Source organism: Mobula birostris, chromosome 7 (genome assembly GCF_030028105.1).
Source record: "Mobula birostris isolate sMobBir1 chromosome 7, sMobBir1.hap1, whole genome shotgun sequence".
Lineage (NCBI taxonomy): Eukaryota > Metazoa > Chordata > Chondrichthyes > Myliobatiformes > Myliobatidae > Mobula > Mobula birostris.
In genome coordinates this window covers 109,601,466-109,624,705 of record NC_092376.1, presented here as the reverse complement: position 1 = coordinate 109,624,705, position 23,240 = coordinate 109,601,466, and the positions used below count along the sequence as shown (strand labels likewise).

General features: G+C 40.8%; 1 protein-coding gene across 2 annotated transcripts; it reads left to right on the top strand.

Annotated features, from left to right (window-relative positions):
- The first annotated feature begins 1,321 nt into the window (after positions 1-1,321).
- Positions 1,322-23,039, top strand: sil1 (SIL1 nucleotide exchange factor). Of its 2 annotated transcripts, none has more exons than XM_072263582.1 (10): positions 1,322-1,342; positions 3,304-3,408; positions 7,526-7,664; positions 8,665-8,785; positions 9,826-9,925; positions 13,711-13,902; positions 13,984-14,105; positions 15,759-15,855; positions 21,123-21,287; positions 21,615-23,039. In XM_072263582.1, the coding sequence occupies exons 2-10, from the start codon at positions 3,322-3,324 to the stop codon at positions 21,966-21,968; spliced, it is 1,377 nt and encodes a 458-aa protein (XP_072119683.1). In that variant the 5' UTR covers positions 1,322-1,342; positions 3,304-3,321; the 3' UTR covers positions 21,969-23,039. The 2 variants fall into 2 exon arrangements, with proteins under 2 accessions (XP_072119683.1, XP_072119682.1); XM_072263581.1 differs by having other exon boundaries at positions 1,323-1,401.
- Positions 23,040-23,240: the final 201 nt, after the last annotated feature.

Genomic DNA, 23,240 nt, shown 5'->3' with positions numbered 1-23,240 from the left:
ACTACTGAAGGACTTATCCTCAGATCAAATACTCCACATTCTTTCGCGATATCGTTCCCTACCCGACTAAGGGTATCCCTCTGAAACGGAATCATTGTGCCCCTGCAAGTTAGCCCAGTAGTTTGCCATCAGTTGCATCCTTCTTAGTTCCAAAGGCATTATTCCCATTTCTACCTGTAGGGCTGACACTGGTGACGTTTTAAAAACCCCACTGCACACTCTCAAGGCCTGAGCCTGAATCACATCCAGTTTCTTTATAAGAGACCTAGCTGCTGATCCATATACTATATTTCCATAATCCAATACAGATCTTACTAAAGCCACATACATTCTCTTCAAAGCTGAACAACTTGCTCCCCATTCCCTACCAGTCAAACATTTCATCACATTTATTACTTTTTTACATTTCTCCTCAACTTTCCTGATGTGGTTTGCCCATGTTAATCGTGAATCAAATATAACTCCCAGAAATTTAAATGATGCAACCCTTTCTAATTCAACCCCATACATCCTTAACTTCTTCCCTACCTCAACCCTTTTCCTGGTAAAAAATACAGTTTGAGTTTTGTCTACTGAAAATCTACATCCCCAATCATAACCCCACTCCACCACTTCATCAATTGCTTCTTGTAGTTTCCTGATTATATGGTCCATGTTCCTGCCTCTTTTCCACAAGGCCCCATCATCCACAAACAGTGACCTACCTATATCCACTGGTACCTTTGTGAAGACATCATTGATCATAATGATGAAAAGTAACGGGCTAATCACACTACCTTGAGGTGTGCCATTTTCCACTATGTACTGTTTTGATAATTCTGATCCAATCCGAACTTGAATTTTTCTACCAAACAAAAAATCTTTAATCCAATTAAAAACTCTCCCACCAACCCCCATCTTGTGCAGTTTAATTAATAATCCTTCCTTCCACATCATATCACAGGCTTTTTCAATGTCAAAGAACGCTGCCACTACTGACTCTCTATTTGCCTGGGCCTTCCTTATTTCAGTCTCTAACATAATCACTGAGTCCATGGAATTCCTTCCCTTTCTAAAACCACTCTGATAACTTGCCAGCATTCCCCTTTTCTCAAGCTCATATGATAACCTTTCTGTTATCATCCTTTCCATTATCTTACATATACTTGATGTTAATGCAATTGGTCTGTAGCTAGTGGGTTTTGACAGATCCTTGCCAGGCTTCCTTATTGGAATTACTACTGCTTCTCAGTTTTGGTGACTTCGGGTTGCTGTGTCTTTAAATGATTGTGTCACGAGCGGCGAGCGCTCCGATTGGTTGAGCGGTGCTGTGTATCGGGTGACGTGGTTTCATGAGAAGAAGGTAAGGCTTCCCTGTTCGGCAGGCGTCGGAGTGGGAGTGTAGAGGTCGCCTGTGGAGGGGTAAGTTAGACTGGAGAGGGGTGTAAGGGTTGAGGTTGCCGTGGAAGAAGGAGTTTTAAACTGGGAGTGATTAGTGATAGAGGTTGCCGAGGGCTGGAGGGTATGTTGTACGAGGGGTGGATGTAGAGGTCCAGGTCGCTGATAAATGAGGGGTGAGTGTAGGGTTGGAAGTGGAGAGAAGGAGGGTAATGTTGGAAGAGGAATGGGTATTGAGTTTTGTTTCTAGAGAGGGTGCGTTAGATGAAAGATGAGTGTGGGTTAATTAACGTTGGCTGTGGAGAGGGGCAGGTTGGGCTAAGAGTAGAGATTCTGTGTGGAGGAAGAGATGGGGGAAAGTGTTAGGGGTAGTGATGAAAGAATGGATTATAGGACGATGCTGGATAGAGGATTGATGGGCGAGGGAGAAAATCCTGGACTGTGCGTTAGGCTTTGGGGGAGGGGCGGTTGTGTGGGCTGGAGCTGAGAAAAGGCTGATGTCCAAATCTTGTCAAAGTTCCTGAACTAGCCAGATTAAGGTATAGATCTTACAAAATTGTAAAGAAATGAAATGTTAAATATAACCTTCATTTTAGATGAGGTTTAGATTGAGGAACAAATTTGTAAAGAGATTGCAGACTGTTGCAAGAAACATAAGGTTGTTGAATAGTAGGGACACGGAGGACTATGGTCCAGGTGCAGGTCGTTGAGAGTAAGCAGTTTAAACGGTTTCGGCATGGATACGATGAGCTGAAGGACCTTTATCTATGCTGTTCTACTCTGTATCTGTGGTATAAGAAGCGAACAAGTGAGAGAGGCTGTGATTAGGTGTTCTCCAACAAGTGTGTAACTGGGTAATTAAACGGCCTTTAACACTTCTCTGATGTAGGCCTGCCTGTTTCAAGGAAGGTATATCAGGGGCTTTTGAGGTTGGCAGTGGGACCTGCATGATTATTTTATCGTGGTGTGTGGTAAACGCTGCTGAGAACCTAACCCACTTGTTATGTGGGAGCTTCATAAGTCCAGAACAATCCAGAGCTTTATAGTGTTAAACTGAAGTGCAACAGCTTGCAATGTTGAGTACAGGGTGCCCATTTTTGTACAGGAAGATCCCTTAATCAATGCAATAAATACTGTGATTATATAATGTTTTGATTTTTTTTTTGAGGGATAAATATTGGCCATCCAACAGAAAAGTTAGTTTGCTTTGAACTCTGTCATCGATATGTAGAAATCATAGATTTCCAGTTCTCCTATAGTTGACTAGACAGATTGTGAGTGTAATACAGCACTCTTCCAGCACTTTCGTGAAGTAGCAGTTCAGAAAATGTGATTAAGCTGCTACAGTGCGACATTGTTTTGACTTGGGGTATGCATTGGATTTGGAGATCCCTCTTGCTATCACATAAAGAAAAGATAACTTTTTCAAGAATATGTACTGTAGTCTTCAGGTCTCCCTGAAGACTGCAAAATGGTCTTGGAGTTGCTAACTTAGTTACTGGAGTTTTGCTGATTGTTTCAAGAACTGAACATTTGAGGGGAAGCAGTTGTTCTTGACCTGGTGGTGTGGGACTTTGGGCTCCTGTGCCTCCTGCATGATGGCAGCTGCAAAAAGATGGCATGTCCTGTATGATGGTGATCTTTGGATGTTGCCGCCTTAAGGCAGTGCTTCTGTTAGTTCTACTGATGGTAGGGAGGATCGTGCCTGTAATGTACTGGGTAAGACCCACTACTCTGGTACCTACTCATTTGATCACCATACCAGATCACAAGCAACCAGTAGGATAGTTTCCATGGTACATCTGTAGACATTTGTTAGAGTATTTGGGAACAAGCTGAAACTCCTAAATCTCAAGAAAATAAAGACTGCTTCCGTATTCTATATCTACATTTTCACAGCATTATACCACAGTGTTTGTATTATAGGTTGTGGGAATTCTGACAATGGAACTTTTCTCTTTGAACCTGGTGTTGCTGCTGATTTCTACACAGTGCTTCTCTTCCATTTGGAGTGAGATTAGCCAACAGCCGGTGAGTAGATGGGATGGCTTTTGCAGAATGGGATACAATGGGTGTATACTTTGGAGCAAACTATTAACTTGTTAAAACTCTGGAAGCTGGAGTTTGTAGGAAGTGCTTTTGTGTGTCAAATATATGAGTATAGTATAGATTTTTGGCTCACATAAATTGGATTGTACTTACAGGACAGATATAGAATCTGTATCAATGCAGATGACTCATTAAAATGTAAAACTTGTAACAGAAGGGCAAAGCTGGTAACCCTGAATGACAAGGGATATTGAGGCTCTAAGGAGAAGTAAGTATGGATCATGTCCAGACAGCTGGGATCAAGTGAACCCCTGGAGGAGTGTAAGGGGTGAAGAAGTGTACCCAAGAAGGAAAACTGGAGAGCAAAAAGCAGGCGTGAGATAACTGGCGGAAAAGAAGAAGAAGAATCTAAAGAGACTTTATGTATATTTAATAAAAAACGAGCATCTAGAGGGAGAATAGGTCTCCTTAAAGACCCAACGGAGTACCTTCGTGTAGAAGGTGACTTAAGGTTCTTAAGGAATATTTCTCTTCTGTTTTTACTGTGAAGGAAGATAAAGACTTCAGAACTAGAAAAAGTAAATGGAGAGGTCTTGGGGATAGACTGCGTCACGATAAAGAAAGTGCTGGAAGTCTTAAAAGGTGTGAAGGGAGACAAATCTCCAGGGCCTGACCAAGTACGTCCAAGAACAGTATGGAGGGTAGAAAATATTGCACCTTCATTTAAAAAGTACAGCAAAGAAAAAAAATTCGGAATTGTATTGTAGTAAATCTCATAGCTGTGGTGGATAAGTTGTTGGAGAGGATTCTGATAAGGGATAAGGTTTAAATATACCTAGACAGAAAGGGGTTGATTAGAGATAGTTTGGTTTTGTGCGTGGGAGATTATGTCTTATGAACTTGATCGAGTTTGTTTTGATGATGTGACCAAGACAGTTAATTAGTGTAGGGCAGTAGGTATGGTTTTTATGAACTTCAGTAAGGCCTTCTTGATAAGCTTCTCTATGGTAGGCTGCTCTGAAGGGTGGGATCATGTGGAATCCAGGGACAACTGGAATTATTGGATACACAGTAGACTTGAGCAGAATAATAGTAGAAGATTGTTTCTGGGGTGGAAGCCCATGACTAGTGTGTGCCTCGGGTAAGTACTGGGCCCATTGTTGTTTGCCCTCTATATCTACAAACTGGATATGAATATAAAAGGTATAGTTAGTAAGTTAGCAGATGACACTAAAATAAGTGGGATACTGGACAATAAAAGAGGTTATCAAAAAAAAATTTATGGGGGATCTTGATCAGCTGAGTAAGTGGGCCAAGGAATGGCAAATTGAGTTTACTTTGAATAAATGTGAGGATTTAGATTTTAGAAAATCAAATTCAGGTCGGACATTCATATTGAACAACAGGGCCCTGAGAAATGTAGAGCAGAGAGGCCTTGGAGTACAAGGAAATAGTTCATTGAAAGTGGAGTCACAGGCAGACAAGGTGGTGAAGAAGGCTTTTGGTATGATGGCCTTCACAAATCAGGACTTTGAATATGTGTAGATGTTGTGTATAAAGGTCATGGTGCCCTTGTATGGGTTGTTGGGTCTGCATTAGAGGCAGAAGTTAGACAGTCTAGGACTTCATACGATCACCTCAGTCTCTTAACACTCTAAGGAATAGAGTTCAAGGATTCACTTTATTGTCAAAATGTTCATGTACAATACAATTCTCATATTTGTCGTCTTCAGATAGCCATGAAATACAGAAAACCCATGGGAGTTGTGGAAAAAAAAATGTCAACCCCTTCCCCCCACCACTAAAATGAAAGAGAAACAGAACTACCACACCCCAAACCTCCCCTCCCCGCACAAAAACAAAATAACAGTTCACCCACATAAAAAATGCGGCTAGAACATCAAAGCCCTAACCCCCAACCCCTTCCCTCACAAAAAACAGTGACAATAGCATCAAACCCCCAACCCCTCTCTCTTTCTCACAAATACTAACAGATCAGTCACATAGATAAACAGCAACAACAACGTCAGCCTCCATAATCCTAACCCCTCGCTCACACAAAAGGTAATATATTGCCCACCCACCAATCAACAACAAGGAAAACAAACCTGAAGGAAACCAATATAAACTGCAGTCCAGTAATCACATAGTTCTCAATTTCGAAAACATCCTCTCGTCAGCATCATGAAGAGTGGCTGCATGAACGCAGTCCTTCCGTGAAGAGTGACTGCTGTGCTGGGTCTGAACTCCTCCAACCCGGCTACAGACCGCAGTCGACTCTGTGGAGAGTGACTGCTGACCACCTCCGCATTCACCTTGATGCTTCCGTCTTCCTCAGTGCTTTGAAATGGAGTCGTTCATGACCCCATGCCCTATCTCTGGTCTTCTGCACAAAGCAGCTTGTGTTCTCAGTCCTCTGGAGATAGCCAAGCGCTAGATCAGGGGTCCCCAACCTTGTTTGCACTGTGGACCGGTTTAATATTGACAATATTCTTGCGGACCGTCCAACCCGGTGGGGGGGGGGGGGGGGGGTGGGGTAGGGTTGCCAATGGACAAGAGTAGCAGTCAAATACGTTGTGTTTACCCAGAGAAAGACTACAATGACCATGAAGCCTTGCGCGGGCACCAGTGCACATGTGTGTCGTGACCTGCCGATTTTTTTTCTCTCTGCAAATCTTTTTTGGCGATTCTGTTTGGGGCGGTGGGTGTGTTAATCACGACCGGAATGGCGGTGATAAGTGGCTAATGCACTCAATTTCATTTCTAAAAGGGTTTATCTAATGAATTTAATATTAAACACACCGCATATTTTCCTCGCATGAATATAGTGATAAGTCAATTATCAGGGGAGCTTGAAGTAAGTGTTGAACGAACTTCCAGTAGAAGTGGTAGAGGCAGGTTCGATATTATCATTTAAAGGAAAATTGGATGGGTATATGGACAGGAAAGGAATGGAGGGTTATGGGCTGAATGCAGGTTGGCAGGACTAGGTGAGTGTAGCGTTCGGCACGGACTAGAAGGGCCTAGATGGCCTGTTTCCGTGCTGTAATTGTTATATGGTGATAAAGGTCACTTATAAGTCAATAGCATCATAACATTTTAAGTAACATTTGGATATTAAACGCACAGCACATATTTTCCCCGTATGAATATATAAAATCGTTGCAACGCACCAATATCGCTGAATCAGTGGGAGCCCTGGGCTTGGATTGGGCATCTTGGTTGACATGGGCCATTTGGGCTGAAGGGCCCTTTCTCCATGCTCTATTACTATGACTCTATTTCTACGATAAAGAGACATGAAAAAATAACTCAGCACAAAAAAAAGACAAATAGAATTTTATTTCAGCTTTTCTCAAACTGTTTGTTCAGTTGAACTGTAGATTATATTTGTGGTAAAGTTAAATGGTTGCTTTGGAGATGAAATTTAAAGCTATGTCTTTTTTTAAGTGCACTTTAAAATTTTGAAGCTATGATTTACAACTAGAATTTATTAACACTTATTCTAGTTTGATGACTTGAAGAAAGGCAGGCTGCTGAATAATATGTCCCCATCGTATTCTAAAATATACTAGCCCACCTGTTTGCATAACTTGCTCTCTACAATGAAGTTGCTCTTGGAAATGCTGGATCTTCCTGTATGGAGGTGCAGTGTCTTTGGGCAGTACTACCAACTTTGCAGGGAGTTGTTGAATTGAGACAATAGTCTGAGGGTGCATCAGGATCAGTGTAAGGCAAGTATACATATGTAACTAGTTAAGTGTTACCCAGTCCACAAGTCCACTTATCCATTGAATGCAAGAGTGTGTTCTTGTTGTCATTTGCACAACTTGTTTTTATTTGCACAAGATGGTTGATGATTTTCTTTGTTTCATGGCTGTGGAGAAGATGAATCTCAGGGTCCTATATTGCATATGTACTTTGATAATAAATGTACTTTGAATCTTTTGAAAATGCTTCTGTAAACTCTGAAATCCAGTGACAGTTGCTAGGTTTAGTTGGGCTAACTTAGTAATGGTCAACAAGTTTTATAAAATTCTTGGAAGATTAAAGAGTTCTTTTAATGCTTTTGATAATTATTCTATTCATGTGTTTCTAGAAAGCGTCTGCTCTCATGGTTCTGGGACAGACAGAAGAGAATGCTGGAAACATAGAGGATGCACAAGTGGAGGATGATCTGGACCTTGAAGACATGGAAGTCTTTTACCCAACTAATGAATGGCAAACAATTAAACCAGGTAACAGCTATCTGAGAGACACACTGGTCTGTCAGGAGCAGTGGTGTTAGTTTCCATCAAAATTCAAAGTAAAATGTATAATCAGAGTACATACACGTCACCACATATGACCCTGAGATTCTTTTCCTGCAGGCAGACTTGGCAAATGTATAGATCAGTAACTGTAAACTGCAAACAAACTCTGCAAATGCAAATATAGATAAATGGTAATAAATAATGAGCATAAAAGAATAGAATAGCATATGACAATATAACAGAGTCCTTAAATGAGTGTAGTTATCCCCTTTTGTTCAAGAGCCTGATGGTTGCAGGGTTGTAACTGGAGGCACTGTCATACTTTCTTTAAAATAATATTTATAATGGATCCAGGGCAGGTCTTCTGAGATAGTGACATACAGGAATTTAAAACTACTTACACTCTTCTGATCCTTCATGGACCTCTAATTTCCCTCTGCTGACATCTACGATCAGTTCCTTGGCTTATTCAAATTGAGTGAACATAACCCATCTTCTCACAATTTGCACATTGTTTAGAAACATGGAAAACCTACAGCACAATATAGGCCCTTCAGCCCACAATGCTGTGCCAAACATGTACTTTAGAAATTACCTAGGGTTACCCATAGCCCTCTATTTTTCTAAGCTCCATGTACCTATTCAGGAGGCTCTTTTTAAAAAAAAAAACCTATCATATCCGCCTCCACCACCGTCGCCGGCAGCCCATTCCACGCACTCACCATTCTCTGCATTTTAAAAAAAAAACTTACCCCTGACATCTCCTCGGTTCCTACTTCCAAGCACCTTAAAATGGTGCCCTCTCGTGTTAGTCATTTCAGCCCTAGGAAGAAGCCCCTGACTATCCACACGATCAATGCCTCTCATTGTTTGCTCTGCCTCTTTCATCAAGTCAAGGAACGACAGTAATTCGGCGGGTAAATCCTATTCACTCACTTTCTCCAGTTATTTGACAAAAATGTTTGTTGCTTTCTTGTCTCTGCAGGTCAACCAATTCCTGCAGGTTTACATGTTCGGTTAAACTTGGAGACTGGGAAAAATGAAGCAAAAATCCCAGATGATGACAGTGGAAATAGTGGTCTCAAGTACTGGAAACAAGGAACAAGGTAGCCTTCTGTGTTAGATATCGCCTCAAATATAAGATTGAAACCTGATACTGACTAGACCTCTTGCATGCAGTTGTGCCCTGTCGATCTAGCTGGTGGATGGGATGTTGAGAAAATCTTCTGCTGGAAGATGTTTAGAGATGAGATATATGGAGGAACTGTTGTTGATTATAAAGCTCTTCCAATCCTCTCTTTATTGGCTGGAAGCAAGGGTTATATATGTTACTCACCTCTGGCAAGAGCTTGGAGTCAATTTCTCTAAACATTGGGCATCTGTAATTGAGACCCAATACCCCACCCCTAAAACACATTTCTCTGACAATAAGAAGAGATAAAATGAATGGGCTTTTGGTTACCATGATAACTCTTCCGTGACAATGTCAGGGCCCATCCTTTAACTCTAGATCTGAGGGGCCCTATAACATGGGTATCATGTGCATATGTCTAGCAATTGCTCTACGTCTAATCCTGTGTGTGTATGTGGGTCTCTGTGGGTGACGACCACCTTTGTCAGCATAATTTATTGTTTGACTGCTATCTCACACTGACCAAGTGGCAATTTTATTATTTTACCTAAGTCAAGTCTGAGCACTCATTCTTTAGATTCCTGACACCAGCTCAACATGAGCTTATTTCCCACCGGACTTGGGTTGGCACGAGGTTCCAATGATTATTTTACACAGAAAATTATCTTGCTCTGTGGCAAATTTGCTGAAAGACTTATAGATTTTAACTTTTTAAATGTGCTTCTTGCAAAGCATTTAAAGACCTTATTTTTTTTCTTGTTTTTTAGAACTTGTTATCTTTAGGCTGGACAATGTGAGGACAGAGGAAACCTGATGGTTAATTAAGCACCAGGTCCAGGCCAACGTAATACAGAACTTAATGTGTATTCAATTGAACATCCAGCAAATGCCACTGTTCTTAAATTCTATATTTAAACACAGATTAATTACTGGAATTGAATGTGACTATTTCTCTGGTTTTATGAGGTGACTTCATTAGGACTCCTGGTCACTGCTTGACTTTATCCCTTTTAGGCAGGGAATGGTGAATACAAACTCCAAATCTTTCACAGCCGAGGAACTGAAAAGGGCCCTGAAGTTAATGAAACAAGAAGGCAACATAGAGATTGAGGAGGTAATGATGTGTTGACAAAAGGAATTGCCCAGAATTTCAAAGAACAAAGTCTGCTGCTTGTAGAACTTGGAAATAACTTGCCTTGTTATTGAAACTTGCGTAATTTTGCATGTTACAAGAATAACTGTGATCTCATGCTTAAGCTGTTTTGTTGTAATCACCTTTTTATTTTGTGCTCCTACAAAAGGATATCAAATCTGTGGAGCTCATAAGTGATGTGATGTTGTGAATTAGCCTTCCAAAAACATGAAATTTATTGTCCTGGAGTATCGGAGAGCAGGGTGCTGAACAATATTTCATCATTGATCTTCCACTGCATTTCCAGTCTACTATTTAGCTTCCATAGCCCTGCCCATGACCTGTAATTAATTTGAAGGCACTTAGTCTGCCAAGGAGGAAAACTGTAAAATGTTAATTACTTCTGAATGAAACACGATTTGTATTTAAATGCTGAATTAAATAGCAGCCATGAGTTCGCGTTTCCTTCCATGAACTGCTACTTCATTCATAAGTTTTGCTGGAAATATTAGTAACCCTGTTTGTACTTTTGTATTTGTCATTTTTTTTCACTAAATGGGGATACGTAGGGTTATTGGACAAAGGGCATTAAAGAGCTTGTATAAATCTGAAACGTTTGTAACTCCAAAACATAAAACTAATTGCAAGAAAAAGATGGGACCCAGGAGAACAGGTCATAGTTTTCACTTTTACTTTAAGCAAGCTGTGCACATATGATGTGGCAGTGTAATGATGTACACCATTTACATACTTTTACATGTAACCCACAATGCATTATGTAAACAACAAAGAATGTTTAATCTAACAATATATTTATAATATTACTCAGATATTGCTAAAATATTAAACACACAAAACTCTCCTTGCCTAGCTATAAACTCCAACTCAATAAAGAATGCATCTTAACTTGTATACATATGTAAATGCAGTATACTATATCATACAACTACTGTATAAACATCCACAGCATAGTAAATTTAAAATTATTTCATTCAAGCAGAAAGTTTAAACGGCCATGAAGGCTTTCTTACTCTTGTGGAATAATGTCTTTCCTGCTTTCCAGGCAAGGAAGTGCTTGGCAAGTGATACTTGTGGCTGTGAAAGAATCTCAGGTTCTGGGGTCTCCCTTACTAAAGGTTCTGGAACACCCGTCCTTGAGAAGGGACTTTTTAACACATCAACACTGTGCACAACTGTAGTCGAGGCAGTTGGGAACACTTCTGGCCACTTTGTAGCTACATCCACTACTACTTAGAAATCTGTGCCCATAAGTGGTCCAGCAAAATCTAGATGAATACTTTGCCGCAGCAATGCAGGCCTTTCCTAGGGATGGAGAGGCGTTGCTCTTGGCGTCTTCTGGATGCATTGGCATCCTGAACAGTGCGTGGCAAACTGCTCGATCTGCTGATCCATCCCAGGCCACCAGACAGAGCTTCAAGCCAATACTTTCATTTTGACCATGCCTAGAAGACCGCATGTACTGTAACTTCTCAAACACTTTAGTTCGCAACACGCATCAAAGTTGCTGGTGAACGCAGCAGGCCAGGCAGCATCTCTAGGAAGAGGTACAGTCGACGTTTCAGGCCGAGACCCTTCGTCAGGATGGGTCCAACTCACTTTAGTTCGCAGCTTGGATGCTACAAGATCCCTCATTCTGCCCCCCCCCCCCCCCCCCCAATAAGGCAACCTTCGTCAGGGCAAGTTCATCCAGGCACTGGTAAAAATGGGGGATCTGAGATTTCTGCTGCACAGCCATTTTGGGTTAACATATAGACCTGAGAAAGTGTGGGGTCTTTTCTGGTTTCCCTTTTGATCATCTCTGCTATAATTGGGAGACTTTTGATTTGCATTAGGGAGAATATGTCCAGAAGAGTATCCTCTTTTGTGAATGCCTCAGTTATTTCTTTTTCCCATGGTAAACAGGACAATCCACCAGCATTTCCATGATTAGTTGTCCTCTTGAATTTGAACTTGTAATTGTGTCCTCCAAAAAACAGAGCCCATCTCTGCATTCATGCTGCTGTTGTTAGTGAAACACCCCTTCTGTGGATTGAAAATGAGCACTAGTGGTTGATAATCAGTAACAAGTCTAAACACTCTCCCATATAAGTACTGGTTGAAATGTTTTGTACTTCAAACTAGACTCGGCCTGTTTGTCAATCTGTGCATAATTTTAGTCTATGGCATTAAGAAAATGTGATGCAAAGGCTATAGGGCGTTCACTTCATCACTTATAACATGTGGCATGACCTCACCTATACCATAAGGCAAGACGTCGTGGGTAAGCTTCACTGGATGATATGGATCGTAATGTGTGAATGCAGTGTTTACTATCACCACTTCCTTTACCTTTTTGAAAGCCACTACATTTGCTTTATCTGTTACCATTTCTTTCCGATCTGTGGTTATGAGTAGCCAGGTTTGGCAGGAAACTTGTAGTAGTTGACCCAATCTTAAGACAGACTGCAACTGTGACATGTCCTTTGGCCTTGGGACATCCATCACTGCTTGTATTTTCTCAGCATACTTGTGTAATCCTTGTGTGTCAATGACGTGACCTCAGTAAAGTGATGGTTTAAAGAATTCACACTTCTTGTGTCGTGCTCTGAGCCCACAATCTTTTTAACACTGCCTTGGGATTTTGGAAATGTTCTTTGTCATCCTTATCAGTAACAATTATGTCATCCAGGTAACACTGAGTGCCTCCAAAAATAAGCCTATTGAAGCCCTTTGATTGTTTATGGTGAGAAACACTTTGGTCTCTTCTTCCATTTCTATCTGGAGGCAGTCCTCAGCTCAGTCCACTTTGCCGAAGTGTTTCCCTCCAGAATGATTTGCAAAGATCTCCTCTATCCTGGGCAGAGGGTATTGATCTGCTATCAGTACTGGGTTGGTGGTGACATTAAAATCACCACAGATCCTGACAGACCCATTCTTTCTTCTTGGCTACTGGGACTACTGGTATTTGCCCATATGCTCAAACTTCGAAAGAGTTTCTTCAGCCTTCATTCAACCTAGCTCACTGGCCATTTTATCACAGATATTTCAAGGAACCGACAGGCTTTGTAAAACTTGGGTGTGGCATTTTCATTTAATAGAATTTTACCCTAGATATGTCTGAGTTTTCCAATGCCATCCCTAAACACTGCTGTCGTATTGTCCAGTACCTTTCTTGATTCATTTTCAGTTGACTCTTTTGCAGGGGATGTGTCATGCAAATGGTGGATGGTAAAAATAGAAAATATCGACATGTGCTCTCTTCAGAAGTCTCCTCTGATGCACAGGATAATATAATTCAAGGTTTAACCATATTGGCTTGCCTGACCTCCTTTTCAGAAGTCATTGAGCCTATTGACAACGTGGTTATAAAATAGTCTGTGGTGTCTTGGTTGAGCTGTCCCTACAGGTTTAACAGACTTGATTTGCACTTGAACAGAACTTTACTTAAAAACTGTAAACATAGTTATGATGACTGATGAAAGTATCTCTGCAAAAGGACAGGTTTTCTTTCCTCGATGGAAGAGATGTAATAAATCAAAATCCCTTCTCCGCCAATAATTTGCGGTGTAGATATCAGAATCATGTATTGTACTTGTGAGGCTAGGAATGCAAAGTCATAAAGTGTATAATAGAAATTTTGACAGAAATCTAAACTAAGTTAGCAGTAACCTTGGGACACATGTCTGGAGGTTTATGATGGTTTAGAGAGAGAATTCCAGAACTTTGAGACTGCAGAAAGATTAAATTGGTCTTTTGTTTTCATCCAGGATCATGAGGAAAAGGTCAGGAAGACCTTCCGACCAATCAAAGAGTTGATGAAAGACTTTGAAGCAATGAACGTAGTGATGGAGACTGATATGGAAATAATCAATAAACTCATTAGCAAATTTAATAGCACCATTGCAACACTGGAGGAGAAAATTGGAGCTCTTTATGACCTGGAATATTATGTCCATCAGGTACAAGCAGATTTTTGTTATGTGAGCCAGGTTTTGCTGTGAATTGGTGGTAAGGCATAATTTCTGTATCCTTGTTCCTAGGTGGACAATGCTAATCACCTGGTATCCACTGGTGGGCTGCAAATTGTGATCAACGCCTTAAATGTCACTGAACCCTTGATTCGGGAACATGCTGCCTTTGTCTTGGGATCCATGTTGTCAGGGTAACAACTTGTTTGATTTTCCTTGAGCTGGGAAAAGGGAATTCATTACTATGCATAACAAATGTGATCACTGATGTCTAATCTATGATTAATGGAGGCTGACTTCAACATAGTTTGTCAATACTGACCAAGAAAGTGTTTAACAAGCTATCTTCTCTTGTTTGGCGGTTTTATACTTCCCTCCATTTCTCAGCTAATTTTTGAAATTCGATGGAGCATTGAGGACTTTCTGTGAATATAGTGCATCTCCCAAATCAATGATTTGAGGACTAATGAAGTAAAAAACGGTCAAGGAGATGGGGTGAATTGGAATTAAATCATTTACAGAAAGAGACACCGATTGGATTGATGTATAGAAAATAGCAGGAATAAGAAGTACAAAATCTTAAATTTCAGTTTTCAAGTAGAGTTCTTACTGGACTCCACAATTAAGTGGCATTGCAAAACATTAATTTCATCCTCTTTAAGAGAGAAATAACCCGATGTTATTTAGACATTTAACTCATTGCCAAGGCTGACAATATATTGGCAACCTTTAATAAATTCCAGCAAGAGAGAACAAGTACTCTTTTTAAAAGCCTCCTCAAGATTATTCCAGTCTTGATCTTATTATGATCATTGGTCTCACCTGATGTCATGAGATATGTTGGCAAAGTGGATGTTAATAATTGTTCTTAAGGTGCCCTTCAATTTTAATAGTCGTCTGGGTTTGTTTTTAAATGGGAACTTGTGGCAGTGCATTGTCCTGAGTCACCATGTTGTGGGATCAAGTGCCACTCCAGAGCTCTGAGTAGATGATCGAAGACTTAATCAGTACATAGAACCTACTGCACTGTTAGTAATGCAATCTTTTGAATGGAATATTAAACCAGTGGAAGTTAAAGATCCCATATTATCATTTGTAGCAGAACAGATGAGTTCTTGGTAATGTTCTGGCCATTATTTATCTATTTGTCTTCAATAAGAGTGGAGCTTTCAAGCTGTTATTCTTTCTGTCTGTAGAATCTTTCTGTATGCAAGCTAACTATTTCATTACCCTATATTTAGAAGAGACTGTACTTCAGACCTGGTTGCTAACCATTTTGTGACAACACCATCATGGAGCACCATATCTTAATTCACAGGAATTGTGTCACTGTGTGATTAACGTATAGAAATTGTACTAGTTAACACTGTACTACAATAGTGAATGGCAGTAACAGCCCAAAAATAACACTCTTTCTTCAGACCAGATTTCTCAGTGTATGCCAAATACGGAAGTGTCACATTTAACCACTATAATGTGCTTCAAACAAAGTCTTAAGAGAACAGTGGGTTAGCAAGAGATGTGACTGTTGTAATCAATTTGGAGACACTTGAGGATCAAATGCTTATTTGATTAATTTCCTAAGTTAAGTGTGTAATGCCTTAGATTCCCCCTCTTGTTACTGAGCACCTCTTCTGTCCCCTCCCCCCCCCCACCACTGCTCCTTTATCTTTATCACCCCCTCCCCCCCTTAGAAACTCCCACTGTCTCCGGGTCAGGCAACATTGCCCACATAGGGAAACATTGATTTATAGTGTATGATTATAACTTGTTTGTAAAGTTCTAAGATAATATTCTGGAAAAGTTTGAAATACTGCTGCAAATTAAACAATCACTTTATCCCCTAGAAATCCAAAAGTTCAGATTGAAGCAATGGAAGCTGGGACTTTGCAGAAATTATTAGTACTGTTGGCTACTGACAATCCTATGCCTGTAAAAAAGAAGGTATGGATGAAAAGTAAAACTTTCTGTGAACCAGCGGGAGAAGCAAATTCCAAGTGGTAGCCAGAACCATAGTAGCAGCTTTAAAAGCAGAAAATACTAGAGAAAATAACCAGGTGAAGCAGCGTCAGCATCCTGAAATACATAACGTTTCTCTTTCACAATCTACCTGACCTGCATTTTTCCAGGATTTTCTGCTTTTATTTCAGATTTTCAGTATCTGTGGTGTTTTTCTGATTGCCCAAATATCAAGTTATTTGTAATGAAAGACTGCCTTATTTTGGTAACTAGATCAAAGCCGTATACTGGTAAAGGTAATGTACTCAGATTTTAAGTCATGAAACTGATTTTTTAAGCTATATATTTAGAAAACACATTTATTTAGGCCATTTGATTTTGCATTTTTATCTGTAATTTCTAAGAAGTGCAATTGTTTCTCATGTTGTGCATACAAGCTATCTCCAGGTTACAAACACCCGACTGATGGACATCCCTATGTATGAATGAGCACCTTTAATATTAAATTCAGAAGGCTGACATACATTCGTTACTAGGTGTGGCAAAACTAGTTTTCTGTCTTCACTTTTCATAATTGTTCTTGTCATTCTGAGTGCTTTTAATGCCTTTCAGTACACTATTGTGCAGGTGTGCTTATTATGTAGAGTCATTTTTTTTTTTGGATTTTTCAATTTGCTTGTGAATGTAAAAATGGAACCTGTGTGTTCTGGGAGTGTTGATTCTCAAACAATACCTTTAAATATTGCAATGTGCTCTGAAGCAGTATGACTGCTCGATAGGTCAGTTTTACAGCGTGTGATAATGGTTATTTTGATGGACAAGTTATTGAAGTTTAGAATTTAGTAAAGGAGGCAGCTGGCTGTTCATCCCCCTGTGCTCGTAAGAACACAAGAAGAAAGAGGAGGCTGTGAATACCCCCACACCTCCCAGTATTGGATAATCTGAACCTTTCTCTGTAGCATTTGCTCATACACCTACAACTTCTGCTGGTTTAAAAAAAATACCAACTTTCACCTGTCTTTCCCTCCATTTGCCGATGACGTGCTCATCAACTAAGTGTCAAATATTTCACTGCGTTAGTCCTTTACTAGATGAATTAACTTTGAGGAAATATCTGCCTACTTTTATGTAAACTAATTTAATTCATTAGTTCTGACATAATTTTTCTAAATCCACATTAATAACAAACCCAGGAGTAGCCCACCTGCCCTCTGTCAGGCAGCTATGGAAAGCAAGGGAGGGGATATCTGGTGCCCTGATGAAGATATTTTAATCTTTATTGGCCATAGTGAAGGTGTCAGATGACTGGAGGATGCCAAGTGTAACCCTGACCCTTGTTCAAGAAGGACAGCAGGGATAAACTGGGTAATCATGGGCAGAATGGTGACCTAATGTCAGTACTTACTGCCCATTACACCACAGGAGTTCAGGGTAGCAATGAAGGTCTTCCATTTCTGGTGCTGTTCAGGGCTTCCTTCATCATGACAGTAGCTTCCTCTCAGTTTTCACTGCTGTCTGCCATGCAAGTCCTGAGTGGAGACAGGGGTGCCCTCACACTCAGATGTAGAAGGATTCTTCATTGCCATTTCCATAACAATTTTTTGAGCAGTCAGGGTTGTTAGCCCTGTGCTGAATGCCCGAACCTGGAGGACTGGTGGGCCAATCTTCGGCTGGCACCAACCCTTTGACCTGTTTGGCTTGGGTGACCCTACCAAGAGCCAAAGCATAAAGGCCTGATTCCAGCCAATATGGGTCTCCAGGTCATTGAGGCACACAAGTCTCCAAACCCAAAGACAAGGCTGTGGTCCTAGCTTATTTCACTGTGTGTCAGTGAAGTTGAAAAATTATTGGAAATATTCCTGAGGGTGAATCCACACTAGGAAAGGCAGGAATTGATCAGATCAGTCTGATCACTTTAAATTCCTGTCTGACCAGTTAAGTGCTGAGGGCAGTATGGCTGTGGTTTACGTGGACTTCAGTTGTACAATAAACAGCATCCCAAACAGAAGAATGATCTGGGGGAGAAAAAACAAGTGATCCAAGACAAATCAGATCCAAAATTAGCTCAGAAATAGGATGATGGTTGAGGGTTTTTATTGTGATTAGAAGCTTGTGACTGATTGTGTAACACGGTGATTCTGCTTGCATTAACGATGTGAATGTAGGAAATGCAGTTAGTCAAATTACAGATGAGACAAAACACTGGTGTTATAGAAAGGGTAGTCAGGCTTCAGAATTATATTCATCAGCAGGAAAATTAGGCAGATGGAATTTAATCCTGATAAATCCTTTGGGGAGGTGAAGAGTATGGCATATATAGGTGACGCCCACATTATGGGGAGCAGGAGTTGGATTCCTAGGAACCATACTTATTGTATCTTTATTTCATGACAAGAAGCTGCATCACCTGCACATAAGTCAGCAAATGCAAGATGAAAAATAAAATGCTTATTAACAGCTCGTAAACTGTATGAGAATGAATTTTATTTTCTATTTCAAATCTGGGTAGTGATTTGCATATTCTGAAAGAGAACTTCTGTTTCCTGATCAGCTGCCTCTCAGGATCACCTGTATCACAAATAATAAGGCCCTCAAGAGCATTGAGGAACAGACCTCAATGTAATAATTCAAAGATTGCTGTAGGTGGCAGCACAGGTAGATAAACTGGTGAAGAAGCCAAATTGGATCCTTGCCTCTCGTACAATAAACAGCATCCCAAACAGAAGAATGATCTGGGGAAGGAAAAACAAGTGATCCAAGACAAATCAGATCCAAAATTAGCCCAACCTTTTTTGCACTGCGGACCGGTTTAATATTGACAATATTCTTGCGGACCAGCCGACCGGGGGCGGGGTAAGGTTGCCAACGGACAAGAGTAGCAGTCAAATGTGTTGTTTACCCAAAAGACTATAATGACAATGACCATGAAGCCTTAGCCTTGCGCGCGCACCAATATGCATGCGCGTAGTGACCTGCCGATTTCCTCCCCCCCCCCCCCCCCCCCCAAGCAAATCCTTTTTGGCGATTCTGTTTGTGGGGGTGGGTGTTAATCACTACCGGAATATAGGTGATAAGTGGGTAGTACACTCAATTTTGTTTCTAAAAGGGTTTATCTAACAAATTTAATATTAAACACACAGCGCATATTTTCCTTGCATGAATATAATGATAAGTCAATTATCAGGGGAGCTTGAAGTAAGTGTTGAACAAACTTCCAGTAGAAGTGGCAGAAGCAGGTTTGATAAGATCATTTAAAGAAAAATTGGATAGGTATATGGACAGGAAAGGAATGGAAGGTTACGGGCTGAGTGCAGGTCGGCAGGACTAGGTGAGAGTAGCGTTCGGCACGGACTAGAAGGGCCGATATGGCCTGTTTCCGTGCTGTAATTGTTATACGGTTATATAGGTCACTTATAAGTCAATAGCTTCATAACATTTTAAGTAACATTTGGATATTAAATGCACAGCGCATATTTTCCCCGTATGAATATATAAAATCATTGCAACACACCAATATCGCTGAATCAGTGGGAGCCCTGGGCTTGTTTCCCTGCAACAAGACGGTTCTATTGAGGGGTGATGGGAGACAGCGATACTTGAAGGGAGTTCCCTATGTCCAGTCTATTCCGCAGTTTAGTTTTCGTTGCATTCGTTGCAGAAAACTCCGCTTCGCAGAAAAATGTTGGAAATGGAAGCAATGTTTTCAGTGCTTTCGTGGCTATCTCAGGATATTTAGCCTTGACTTTGATCCAAAATGCTGACAGAGATGTTATGTCAAACATACTTTTCAGCCCGTCGTCATTTGCAAGCTTGTGGAGTTGATCTCCTTCCCACCCTGACACAGATGACGACGGGTCATGACCTTGCATGCGTAATGGCTGATCAGTGGCTGTGACAGGGAATGAGGAAAGGTGCAGCTGACTCATATCGCCAAATCATACGCTTCCTCGCGGCCCGGTAGTGCATGCTCCGCGGCCCGGTGGTTGGGGACCAGTGCTCTAGTAGCCAAGGTGCAGAGTAAAAGAACAAGAAAGTTTTTGTGCAACTTTATAAAACCTTCTCAGGCGCCAACTGGAATGTTACGTGGGGTTCTGGATGTCTCACCCCGGGAAGGATGTGATTGCATTTTAAAAGAAGCAGAGTGAAGCTTGGGTTGGAGTGTTTTTAGTTATGAATAGAAGCCGGATGGGCTAGTGCAAGACTCGTAGTTTTGAACATTTCTAGAGGCATGCCAGTTAAGAAACTGCACCCCCCCCCCCCCCCCGGCACAAGTACTGAAGACAGTAGGGGATGGGCTCAGAAGAGGTCTGTAGAAGAATTCTTTTCATCCGGAGAATATTTGCAAAATCAAACACTGCTGGAGGAGTTTTGCCTTTTCATTCATTTGGTTCTTGGAGTCCCCTTCAATGGAAAACAGTTTAAAAGCTGAGATTTAGCTTAATGACAAGTTGTTCATGAAAGGCAAATCTTTTGGCGTGTGATCTTTAAGTAAAGAGCTGTGGACATGAAGATCTTCGGGTATTGCAAGTCTACCCCATCAGCGAGTTGCTCGTTGGCGGAGGAGCTGGATTTGGTGCAGACCACGTTACTACCTGCTACTGGAAGGCATCAGAGTCAGTGCATAATGGCAATGTGTAGTCTAACTGCAAGTGATTGTCTTGGATGTTTCTCTTGTGATTGCAAGACCCTATTGGACATTTGATAATATAAAATGCTGCAAGTTTGTTTTCCTTGTTTATTGGCGAGACGGATAGCAGGGGAGCTGCATGTCCTCAGTTGTAGTGAGGACTAGGCCTCAAGTCGCGGCGGGCTTGCCTGTTGCAGCAGTCCAAGAGAGGCGATACTGGAGGTGGTGTGGCACAGCATCCTTACTGGGTTGGAAGCTGGCCCCTCCTGTTTGTTCTGCCATCTAATGTTCAATTAGTGGACTGGCAAGCCGGACTGCATCGTGCGTGTGTTCTTCAGTGGACTGCTGAGAACTGCTTGTTCTTGCTGATAACACCCGTGCACCATCAATTTATAGGACGTCACTCAGGGACTGTGTGTACTGTGTATGACTATTGGTATGGAGTTTTGTACCTTGGTCTCGGGGAACACTTTCATTTGGCTGTATTCATGGGTATTCGTGTCAGGTTGAATGATAATTGAACTTGAAGACTGTAATCTATGAGAAATGGGATGTGAGCATATTGTATTGTTAAATGCTGTGTTATTGGTCATATTCCCATTGATTCTTCACTTTTGTTTTTCAGGCTGTCTTTGCATTGGCATCATTATTACGGCACTTTCCCTTTGCACAACAACAGTTTTTAAAACTTGGCGGCCTTCAAGTACTGCGGCAACTTTTTCAGGCAAGGGGAACGGAGTCCATGCATGTTCGAGTGATGACTCTGCTATATGACTTGGTCATGGAGAAGGTGAGGATATAGTCCCGAACAAAGACTTGGGTGTGAATTACTTTTACAAATATTGTATTCAGACCATGTTGTCTACAGTTAGCATGCCATCCTTATTGTGGCTGTTGTTTTCACACAATCTTTATTTTTTGCTTCTCTGCAAGTTATGGTATCATAACTATGGATAGCAGGATTGTAGGTGTTGGGCAGATGTTTACCCAATGGTTCTAAAGCAAAGCTAACACACCAAGGGTAGCTGGTTAATGCTGGAGGTCGTAAAGCAGTAGATTCAGAAATTTGGATATTAGCTGGAAATTATATTACTGAGTGCTTTTTGGTTATTCACAGAAGCTCATCCAAGAAGAGAAAACCAGTGCTGCACAGAACAAGGAGAAATATCGTCAATATGAGGAGATTAACTTGCTGCGACTCATGCTGGAACACGGCTGGTGTGCACTGGTTCCAAAGCTCCTGACATCGACTGAACATGACACGAGAGAGAAGGTGTTAACGACAATGAGTCTTATGATGGCTGCCTGCAGGAATGAGTACCAGGCTTTGCAGGACCTGAATGTTTTACTGGTCATGCTCCAATCAGAATACGAGAAGCTGGCTGCTGAAGAGCAGAGAGAAGGGGAGCAAGATGGTTACTTCCTAGGTCTTTTGAACTCTGTCAATGGCATCATTGAAAAACTGGGATGAGCAGTATCAGAAATACTTCCACCTTGAACTCTTCAAACAAAAACTATTGTGGCAATATTCTGAATGATTTTACTTCACGAATTTGAGATAAAAGTGAACATTGGATACTATTTAGGTTGTACTAATGTGCCTTCATATAGTCGGGTTTATTTATTGCCTGTGAACTTGGCTTTGAGTCTAATGTATAAGTTATACATGAGTAAATTATGTATTTGACAATTCCTTAGTGCCATCTTACTCTGAAGCTGTTTACCTCACTTTAAATTCTGATTATGATTTTCTATTCTCAAGATAATATTTATTTATGGAATTGGCAGTAGTACTTCACATCAGATATAAGTGCTATGTTTCTCATTACATCTGTATTGTTCATATGAAGTACATTGGTTTCTTCGGGTTGCTGAAGTCCTGCTTTAAAAACTGACAAGAGACTAATACAATAATTAATGGTGTATTCGTGTCTTATTGTTGCCTAGGAAAATGGTGTTTGACAATGGTTTTTTTTTGAAGATCAGTAACTTCTGCAATTTTAAAGGGCAATAGTTTTTTTAATCACTTTTAACAAGTTTATTTTAAATGCTATGCTATTGAAAACCCGTTTTCCTCCATTTTCAATGGTTGTATGAAATCAGAAGCAGCATCTTCCCAATTTTTTGATGCACACCAAATAAATTTGAATGTGATAAACAGTTTCTCACATGCAGTGCTTCATAACTACTCTAACATGGATCTTTGACTAGTTCTCACCTGCCTATCATTCCCCTGGTCCCTTCTCCTATTGTTCACTCTCATATCACTCTCTTCTCCTGATCTTCCTACCCACTTGGCTTCATCGATCACCTTCCAGCTAGGCTTCTTCCCCTCCCACCACCTTTTATTCTGATCTCTTCTCGCTTCCTTCTCAATCCTGCAAAGGGTTTCTGCCCAAACAATATTGCTACAGTGATTTTTTTTTTGGGGGGGGGGTGAACTGCTATCTGGTAAATTTTTTTTAAATTTCAGATATTGGAAATCTGAAATGAAATAAAAGAGGTGCTGGGCAGGTCAGGCAGCATCTGTGGCCAGACAAGCAATGTTTTGTCTCTGTGACTTTTGTTTTTTTGCTTTATAAAAGATTAATATGGTTCTTGATCGATACAACATACCAAAATTCAAAACTAGCCGGTCATCTAACTTCACATTAGCAATCGATGGAAGTAGGCAGTTTAAATGGTTCAGCATATACCAGATGGGCCAAGAGGCCTGTTTCTGAGCTGTACTTTTCTATGACTG

What these genes read in the sequence shown, in the direction of transcription:
- sil1 (XM_072263582.1), top strand. Translation starts at nt 3,322, where the DNA reads ATGGAACTTTTCTCTTTGAACCTGGTGTTGCTGCTGATTTCTACACAG. An exon ending in GTGAGATTAGCCAACAGCCG is followed by an intron (nt 3,409 to 7,525) that starts GTGAGTAGATGG and finishes ATGTGTTTCTAG; the next exon opens with AAAGCGTCTGCTCTCATGGT. An exon ending in GCAACATAGAGATTGAGGAG is followed by an intron (nt 9,926 to 13,710) that starts GTAATGATGTGT and finishes GTTTTCATCCAG; the next exon opens with GATCATGAGGAAAAGGTCAG.